The sequence below is a fragment of the Camellia sinensis genome, chromosome 14 (genome assembly GCF_055761805.1).
Source record: "Camellia sinensis isolate YWXY chromosome 14, ASM5576180v1, whole genome shotgun sequence".
NCBI lineage: Eukaryota > Viridiplantae > Streptophyta > Magnoliopsida > Ericales > Theaceae > Camellia > Camellia sinensis.
In genome coordinates this window covers 67,546,074-67,555,894 of record NC_138974.1, presented here as the reverse complement: position 1 = coordinate 67,555,894, position 9,821 = coordinate 67,546,074, and the positions used below count along the sequence as shown (strand labels likewise).

The 9,821-nt window shown below is 36.2% G+C and overlaps 1 protein-coding gene across 3 annotated transcripts; it reads right to left on the bottom strand.

Moving 5' to 3' along the window:
• Window positions 1-509: 509 nt before the first annotated feature.
• LOC114278416 (uncharacterized) lies at window positions 510-9,078 on the bottom strand. Of its 3 annotated transcripts, none has more exons than XM_028220460.2 (5): window positions 8,879-9,078; window positions 8,625-8,780; window positions 7,332-8,202; window positions 1,489-1,605; window positions 510-1,372 (listed from the first exon to the last, which is right to left on the bottom strand). In XM_028220460.2, exons 3-5 carry the CDS (start codon window positions 8,172-8,174, stop codon window positions 722-724), a joined length of 1,611 nt encoding a protein of 536 aa, XP_028076261.2. In that variant the 5' UTR covers window positions 8,175-8,202; window positions 8,625-8,780; window positions 8,879-9,078; the 3' UTR covers window positions 510-721. The 3 variants fall into 3 exon arrangements, with proteins under 3 accessions (XP_028076261.2, XP_082760296.1, XP_082760297.1); XM_082904170.1 differs by having other exon boundaries at window positions 7,332-8,316; window positions 8,879-9,028; XM_082904171.1 differs by having other exon boundaries at window positions 7,332-8,107; window positions 8,879-9,020.
• Between the last annotated feature and the right edge of the window lie 743 nt (window positions 9,079-9,821).

Sequence of the window (9,821 nt, the reverse complement as noted above, 5' to 3'; positions counted from 1 at the left end):
TGAGCCGTAGAATGCTGGAGCTGGGCATGAGAAACCCAATTATACCAAAGAACCCAATACCATACTCCCATTTGTAGTTGTAACACATGGCTGTTTTTGTGAGTGCAAATTAAAAAAAAAAGTTAAAACGACACTCAAACACAAGTAAATTTTTACTGTCCAAATACAGTGATCAAATTTAGTCATTTTGTAATCCACAATTTGAGATTTTTCACTCTCAAAATCAAAAAGTTGCCAATAAAAAAATAAAAAAGTTGAATTATCCTATTTTTCCTATTGTCTTATTTTGTAAATTTTTAACACTCAATTTGGAATTTCTCTTGTTGAAATTCAATATCCAAAGCACTCAGCATAATGAAATTTCATCTTTTTAACATATGTCTAGTTTAGTAGATCTGGACAAAAATATTCCAAAATACCTCTTTCTTTTTTTTCCAAAACGGACAACCAAATTAAAAATTATAACATTTTAAAACTTTAATAAATCAAACTATATAAGGAGGTGCATATAAGAAGATAACAACGCAAAATTTTTTTTTTTTTTTTTTTTTTTTTAAATAAATAAGAAGATAGCAAAGCAATTAACTGGTTTAAAGTCTGAAAGGTCAATTTGAAACTAATACCAAATCAGTACTTACCCAAAACATCAACATAAAAAGCTCACTAAGGAGAACTGAAATCCAGAGAAACTTCCCAGAAATATAAGTTTTTGGTTTTCCATCTAATATCGATATAAGAGTCGAGGAGGACCATAGTCAGATGGCGGCGGTGCCACAGGATAACGGTACTCTGCCCGCAGTCCAGGAGGATTGTACTCCGGTGGTAGACCCGCAGCAGAATACAAAGGATCAGGATCACGATATGGAGGAGGTTCCCTATATGCGATATAGGGATCACGGCTTTCAATCTCATCCTGATACTGTACATCCAAATCCAAATCCAAATATCGATGATCACGACGCTCTACAAATGGTTCCCGTCTGTAAACGTCCATTTCCAGGGCCCGCCCATAAGAATCATATGTTGGTCTTGGTGGTGGTGCATGTAAAGGTTGAAGTCGGGGCAGGGGTGCTAGCGTAGATGCGTATGTCTCTCTTTCGTACACAATCGGATGGTCAAGGTACCTACGATCCGAGAGCCTCTCTTCATCCCAACTCCGCCGCCTGATTCTGTCTCGGTCTGCACGCTTCTCTTCATCCCTACTGCGCCGTCTGATTCTGTCTCGGTCTGCACGCCTCTCTTCATCCCTACTGCGCCGTCTGATTCTGTCTCGGTCTACAAATGAACGGGTTTCTGATCTAAGATGTTTGCCTGACTTCTTCGAGTTGGATCCTCTGCTGGCAGCAACGAAAAGCTTACACAAGTTCTTCACCTAATGGAGAAAATATATAATGTTATTGTTTACCATGATCTACCTATGAATGTACACCAGCCCACATACGCTGATATTATTTCTGAGAACATCAAGAAAATAACAACAAATCAGACCTGTTCTGAGTTCAGTTGGCAATCAAACTTGGTTTTCGAATAGTAGTTATCTTTGATGACCTTTCTGAACTTCTCCTCCGCTAAAGGCAGGCAATCGTCCAAAACGGTGAAACGAACCTACAGGAATAAAAAAAATTAAAATCAAAAACTTTTCAACTGTAATCAAATTGCCAAATATAAAGCAGTTATCTCTCATTTCTATGAAATTGGGTTTTAAATCAATAATACTTTCTTTGACTTTGAGAGAAGAATCTAGATGAACATTGAAAACTAAGACCATCTCCAATGGTTTATCAGATGTATCATCAAATTCAAATTTGGTGAAGAAGAGTGACTTTTTGTGCTCCAATGGTTTAACCAAAACGATATCAAATTGAGAAAATAGCAAAGGTTTCACCAAACTGAACATCTGGGTAACTTTCACTAATTTATTGTGCAGGACCGTTGTGAGCTGACACACCGGACGACTGGCCAGACCCCCCGGTCATCCGGTTACTTCAATAATTTCCACAAAAATGATACCAGATCTGAAGGAAGGAGATGAAGATGAGGAAGAACAAAAGAAGACGATCTAATCCCTCTCTCACTCAACACAACCCAACCATTCATATCTGCTCAACCATTCATATCTGCTCTTCTCTGCTTCTCTCTCTTCTATCATATCCCTCTCTCACTCACGATGTTGAGATTCGCGTAGATAAAAGATTTGATGCTCATCCTCCAATCTCCCATTACTCGATCGATCTAATCCTTTCTTGCAATTTACGATCCATTCAGTGTGTTTCGTCCCTCGCAAATCGCATCGGAATTACACTTTCCACTCTATGATTCGGCCAAACCTTCCATTTCTCAAAAATTCGTCTTCCAAAGGTTTAAAATTTGTCTTATTCGATTAGATTTTGATTGCTGGATCATTATTATTATTATTATTTTATTTTTTTTGTGATTGGTGTATGCAGTTCAGATATTTTGGAGTTGAATTATTTGACTGTTATGGAGGATGGCGGCTGCTGGGTCATTCTCACAACCACCTCAGCTTCTCTCCTTCTCTCTCATTTCACCTCCTCCTCTGTTCAAGATTTGTGTTGGATTTTTTTTTTTTCAGATTGCCTTGCCGGTTGACCGGGCAGACGTTCGGCCGGTTGACTGAAATTTTGCTGTACCGTTGGAACACTGAATATCAAATAGAGAAATTCTTCAAATTTTTACTCAGATTTGGTGAAATATTTGATTCACCATTGGAGACACTCTAATCTATCCTTGCTAAACATGGATAAATTAATTCCGACTCATAAACCCTAAGGGGTTGGACTGATGGCAAAGCCTTGGGTCTTGGGGGTATACTCCCTCAAAGGTTTAGGGATCGAAACTTCTTAAGTGCTAACAATTCTTTGAGGCCATCGGATAGGGTGAAAATCCTTAAATTAACCGTGATACACTTGTGGAGAACCCCTTGCCAATGGCATGTGCACCCTTGGAAATTAGTCGGACTTTGATCCGGACACTCCGGTGTCAATCAAAAAAAAATATTTAATCCGACTCATAAGTGCATCTCCAATGCAGAATAGCTAAAATGGTATGCTATTGTCAAATTTTGACAATCCTGCTCCAATGCACCATTGCCATTTAACTCTTTCCAATCACCAACTCACTTCTTATTCTTCCAGCCACCAACCAACTTTCATCCCAACAACTGAGGGAGAGAACATGAGAGAGAGATCTCCACCCCCCTCCAGTGTCCCTTGCTCTTTCCACAAATCTAGTCATCTCCCACTCCCTCTTAGAGTCTTCTCCCCTAGTCTCACCCTTCCCCAATCTCCCTCTCCTTTACGAATCTCACCCATTTCCCAAGAAGTGGGAAAAGGACGTACAAAGTTCTTGCTTCTTCTCAAGGAAGGGTCGGTCAAGAGAAAGGATGGAGGGGTTAGAGAAGCATCAAATTGTCCATCTACCCTAGAGACCATTGATGAAAGATAGTTTAGGAGGCAAGGTGGTCACTTCGCCGCCGTTTCTGGTGGCATGAAAGAGATGCAACTGGGACTTAACCCTCGTGAAGTGATAAAATATTTTTAGTATTATCAGTGTGAGGAGACCCAAGCCTTAGCAACCACACCACTATCGTCAAACTTAACCCTCTGTATGTATGTATGTATGCATTATACATATATATATATATTTGCTCTAATATGTATATATGACACCCAAGTCTTTTATAATATGCATTATAAATACATATATATATATATATATCTAAGAATAACGATTTTTGGGGTATGCTTTTATTTGGCTTTTGTACGTGTTTGTTGGTGTTTTTATTGGGAAGGTCATGAATGGAAGGGGAAGAGTTGACAACAGTTGGTTGTGATGAGTTGGCAGCTTTGGCAATCTGGTAAACATTGTGCCCAATTTGGCACAAGGCATAGCAATGTCATATTTTAGCAGCTCCAATAGCAGATGGTTTAACCGCATCTCTAATAGGCTTACATCAGAAGTTAGAATGAGTTTTTTTTTTTTTTTTTACATTTTTTGGCAACCGATGAACAAGTTTCATATTAATAGGAAGATGTTTTGCGAATATAGTTATTTATTAACTACATGATAACTAAATTAAGGATAAACACTAAGTTTCTAGAGAATGTAATTTTCGTAACAGTACAAGTAGAAATAAATGTGAAAATAATTCAACTTGGCATCTAATAAGCCATGGCATTCTGAACAAAGCCCAATCTTCCACTAGGAAAGAGAGACTAAACAGAATATCACCTATAACTTAGAATAGACTAGAATAGAATGGATGGAGTAAAGAAAAGCTCATTGAAATGTTGTGTGAAGTGTTGTCTGGTCAATGTAATCCAACCTAGTTGCTGGATAAATTTAAAATATGATTTCTTTGACTAACCATGCATTGTGAGGAAGTGTCAGGACAACATAAACAAATTAAGTACAAATATAAATGCAAATTGTGATGGATGGGCATCAAGCAAAGGGTTGTAATTGGAATAGAAACATGTGGTGAAAGGTTGAGAAACATGACCAGTTAAGAGACAAAATAAGAGAATCACTTAAGGTGATTTGCTTAAGTACAAGAAAAACGAACATGGCAAGGAATATCGCTCTGTTAGGCTAATAATGGCTATGGGGATTACCCTTCAAATGTAATTCTTTATGGCATTCCATTATTAAAAGTAAATGCGTGGTTCAAGCGAACGGTAAGGATCCTTCTATAATTAATAGGGGCAATTGTCGATATCCATATAAATCTACATCTAATGTCTTTCTTTTTTTTTCTAGATTTCTTTCATTGAGCGTGGGTAATGGTGAATGCGTTTGTTTTTTGGAAGGTATTTGGGTGGGCAACTCTTCTTTCAATGTGTTGTTCCTGCATTTGTATCGGTTGGCTTGAGTCTTAGTTGCACTAAGAGGGGGAGGAGGTGGGGGTGGGAGCAAGAGCCGGGGCAGGGGAGCAAGGGCATGTAGAATTTTCTAACGTTGAGTGTTTATGGGAGCGTGCATATATTTTATATATAAATATATTCTAACAATTAGTTGTAATATGTGTCAAAATATGAATTATTATTAGAGATTGATATCAACTACAAATTGTCGTTGTTAAGTAAAAATAAATTTTATTTAAATAGAATCTACTAGAATAACTTTGAATTTTATTTTATTTTATTTTTTTTGTTTATTTGAGATTTGTAGGTCTAAAAGGTTCTATCTTAGTTGGTAGCGAGTTTCTGCCTCCATAGAAGCAAATTTCTTACTTGAGAGTGCAAAATTGCATTTCTAAGTAAGAAACGTCACCCAATTTTCCTGCTACAAAGGCTCAGGCACATTATGTTTCCATTGAGTCTATGGCTCATTCCTATTTGGCTTTGATCTCTTGGGATTTCTATTTCTCTAGGAATCCCAACGATCGGGAGAGCCTTGAATTGATGTCTTTGTTGGCCTTGCTTGATGACTTTGCCTTGAGACAAAATGCCGGTGACAAGCGAGTGTGGTCTCTTCATTTTTTTGGAGAACTTTTCATGCAAGTAGTTCCTTTTCGACAAAAACATTGATAATCCCATTGATTTTTCCGTCTTTCAATTTAAAAAGAATTTGGAAAGCGATAATGCCTCGTAAAGTTAAGATTTTCACGTGAACTAAGCTCATGAGTATCATGATTAATGATATTTTTCAAAAAAAAGAGACCTAATTGCAATCTTTGTCCTCAATGGTGTAGCATATGTAAGAGAAATGAGGAATCTTTGGACCATGTATTCTTGCATTGTCCTTTGGTCTTGGTCTTGGTCTTGTGGCATTGCCTTTTTCGGGTGACAAATGTCTGGGGGGTGTTTGTTACAACTTAAAAAGAGATGATTATAGCTTATTTTAATTTGGCAATTTGTACCAGACTATTTGATGCAACTTCTATTCATAGCTTAATAGGTAGAAATAGCATAAATAAATTGACAAAAAAAAAAGCTAATTATCTGAAAGCTAAGGGAGAGGTGCTTTTAGCTTTTGTTTTCTGCTTATCAGCTTTTAACTTCCAACAATCTCCACCAAACAGGGCATTTGCTGGGTGGTTCTAGCTACTTGTGCTCAAATACTTTTGATTGATTTTTGGGGTTTCAGTCGCAACAATATGGTGAAAGGATTGTGTAGTTGTGTAATCTTTTTACTTTTCTAAGTGGTTAGGTTGGAATGGAATGCTAGAATTTTCGAAGATAAGTTTGAAGACATCATGATGTTATAGGACAGAATTCGATACTTGCCATCTTTTGGGGCTGATGTTTCCTCTCCATTTAAAGAAATTCCATTCTTTTTAATTTCTAGATATAGGACAGTTTGCAATGTGTAGATTGTGGTGAAGATTTCCCTGACTTGACAGTACTCATCAGCCTTCAGCATGGCCATAATCAGCTCTGGTGAAACCGAGCTCACTCTTGTCATAGCCAAAATCAGGCAACAGCCTTCCGCAAAACATTGGTGACCACGAGTCAACGTTGACTGACTTCCTTTTGAAACATCATCCTCAATCGTTCAAAACCCTTTTCACCCTTTCCAAGGGTAGAAGAAAGAGAAACAGAACCATGTTCATATCAAAAACATGTACAACCCCCCACATCTAACTAGCCAATCTTTGCATTTCAGCAGCTGCGAAGATTTCATCAGTCTAAATGCCAAATCTACCCACCAAACCTCTCTCTGGAAACTCCACAATATCTGACCTCCCCCTCCTCAACCTCCACCAAACCCCTCTGAACCTCCATCAATCCTGGTTTGAAATAGCTTCAAAGGCCATTGCATACACTCTGCCTTGCCAAATGCTTTGGCCAGCCCTCACCATTGAGCTCCCTGCTCAACCACCAAGGTCCTCAATTTTTTGAACAAGGGCAACCCAAGGAACATCCTTAATTTCTAACAAGTAGTCAGACTTCCATCTACCCCTTCACCTATTTTAATGCATAGAAATTGCCCAACCACCTCTAACCGCATGGAGATATGTTTTTATAACTATAGTACAAACAAACCAACCAAACAACGGTTATTTGTCCAGAAATAATAGATTCTTTTAAAAACTTGTGTAATGCTTACCTAATATAAGCAGAAACTGTAAGATGCTATACGATATCGATTCTGTTTCATATCAAAAAATTTCTCCAAACAATTTACAAGACAATTTGGTTTTTACAACTGTCAGTACAAATTTTATTGCTGCTAACACATACATTTGTTCCAATAAAAATTCCCTCACGCCCACACATCCTAAGCATACATGCAAACTTCTTCCCCATATTAGTTTTGCATAAAAATATTCACTAAGATTAAAACAAAATATAGAAGTAAATACTAACCTGAGATGGAAACGCCGACTTGAAAGCCTTGGGTTCGATATTATAACCCCCAGGTCCTGCAGCTTTGTAGATCCCATACATCAGTCTCAGATCAAAATCAAACAAAAAGAGCCTCATCCCTTTGTAAACTTTTTTTACAACATCTCTCTTGGTTGCAGGTAGCCCAAGAACCTTGTAGCTGTAACAATCCTGTTTTGTCTTTGAACTGCACATGAAAATCATCCCCATGCTCTCAACCCTTTTTGACACCTTTTTCTGGCTCGATGATCCAGGCTTATCTTCCAATTTAGCGGCCACTTTCTCAGAACCCCTTTGTGCCACCTGCTTCTTTCTGCCCCGTTTTCTTGATCTTTTTTCTTTGTCCTTAGAATCTGCTCCTATTTTCTCTTCAGTCTTCGCTGGTTCAATAGCTTTTTCCTCATTTTCTTCTTCTTTTTCCTCCTCCTTCTCCTCTTCTTCTCCTGCTTCGTCTTCTTCTTCGGTTGCATTTTCTTCTTCATAATCGTCTTCTTCTTCTAATGCATTTGGTTCATTCTTTTCATCTTCTTCCATAGCATTGTCTTCATGTTTTTCTTCTTCCTCCATTGCAGTTTCTTCATTCCGCTCTTCTTCTATCGCAATTTCTCCATTCTTCATAACTACCATTGCAGTTTCTTCATTCATTACTCCTTTGCCTGTATTTTCCTCCTTATCTTCACTCTCAGAAACAACCCCAGTTTCTTTAACATTCAACTTCATTGGGCTGGACACAGTTGTCTCACTTTGAGAATTATCGGCTGCATCATCATGTTTGAGACTTAAATTGGAGCTAGAAACAGTATCCTTTCCTTTGTCATTCACCATTGTTGTCCCCTACAATCACCCCCAAAATCTTTTTTTTTTTGTTTAAAAAAAAAAAGGTTAATAACCCGTTAAAAATCTACACTCATAGAAGTGTGACAGATTGAGTGCCCCAGTAACCTAACCCAACCATGTTAACAAATTTCTGTCCAAATAAAGTGATATTAGTAGAATTGAAAAGGGGAAAACCACTACATTCCAAAGTAATATGCATCATTAACATAACTAAAATACATAATGATCCCAGCATTGGCGTTCTCTAATCACATGAATTTCGTTAACTTATAAAGTTGATATAAAAGAAAAATTTACAAAAGGAACGTAAATTAAATTGGGACTTCGACAACAAAGATGAGAGATTTTTGAATTAGGGATTTTAAAATCAGAGAGGCCTTATATGATTTTCATTATATAGATATAGATTGCAAGATAGGAAACCGATTTAATACGCACCAGAGTCTACGACGACGGAACTCAACAACTCTAGGACAAAGAGAAGCAGCAAAACCAAACCATAACCAAGTACAAACACCCTTTTTTTGTGTTTGTCTGTCGAAAAAACCTTTTCTCAGCTACAAAACATGCGCAAATCGCCAGAACCTAACCGATCTGTTCAAAGCATCCGTACTTATAAAACCCTAATTTGAAGGCAATTTGTGAATAAACGAAATAAATCAGTTCTAGAGGGGAAGAAAATCGGAACTCACCTCTCTGGTTGCGAAGGATTGAACTAAGGAGAGAGAGAGCGCTTAATGAAGAGAGAGAAAGAGTCAGTTCGAAAAACCAGATGACGAAGAAAGCAAATGAGTTGAGTTTAAGCCCAATTTCATTGTATAGGCCCAACTCCAGAATGATCCATGAAATTTAATATATATATATATATATTGATATTTATATTTTGGCTTTTTTTTTTTCCCAACTTGTACGTCTAAGATATACGTCTTTCAAGAAAATTCTATTGTGCATATCCTCATACTATATGTATTTTTATTTATATTATTTTATTCTTTAGTTATGATATTATTTTTAGATATTTAGTTATAATTTTTTTAAGGTAAATTACACTAATAGTCCTTATAATTTGGAGTTCGTATCACTTTAGTCCATGACTTTTCAATTGTGATATATTTGTCCTTGAATTTTGAATGTTGTTCCAAATAAAAACAATTGAACATACCATTGCTTAATTTCAAAGGCAAAATCGTCAATTTGATAAAATATAAACTGATTTGACAGAAATAAATGTCAAAAAAATATTTTAAAATATTTTAAAAATTATTTCTACCCACCAAAAATAAAATTATATAAAATTAATAAAAATTACATGATTAATTTTTTAAAATTAATTTTACATGATCATCATCTAAATACATAATAAAAATTAATTTGGTAAACAAAGTAAATAAATATCTAAAAGATTTATCAATTTTATATAATTTTATCTTTAGTAGCTAGAAATAATTTTTAAAAATTCAAAAATAATTTTTTGACATTTATTTTTGTCAAATTAAATTATATTTTATCAAATTGATGATTTTTCCCTTGAAAAATCCATTAGTAAATACAATTGTCCTTATTTGAAATAAGATTCAAAATTCAGGGTAAAATGTGTCACAATTGAAAAGTCAATGACCAAAATGACACAAACCT

What these genes read in the sequence shown, in the direction of transcription:
- LOC114278416 (XM_028220460.2), bottom strand. Translation starts at nt 8,174, where the DNA reads ATGGTGAATGACAAAGGAAAGGATACTGTTTCTAGCTCCAATTTAAGT. An exon ending in AGTCGGCGTTTCCATCTCAG is followed by an intron (nt 1,606 to 7,331) that starts GTTAGTATTTAC and finishes TTATTCCTGTAG; the next exon opens with GTTCGTTTCACCGTTTTGGA. An exon ending in GCCAACTGAACTCAGAACAG is followed by an intron (nt 1,373 to 1,488) that starts GTCTGATTTGTT and finishes TTTCTCCATTAG; the next exon opens with GTGAAGAACTTGTGTAAGCT.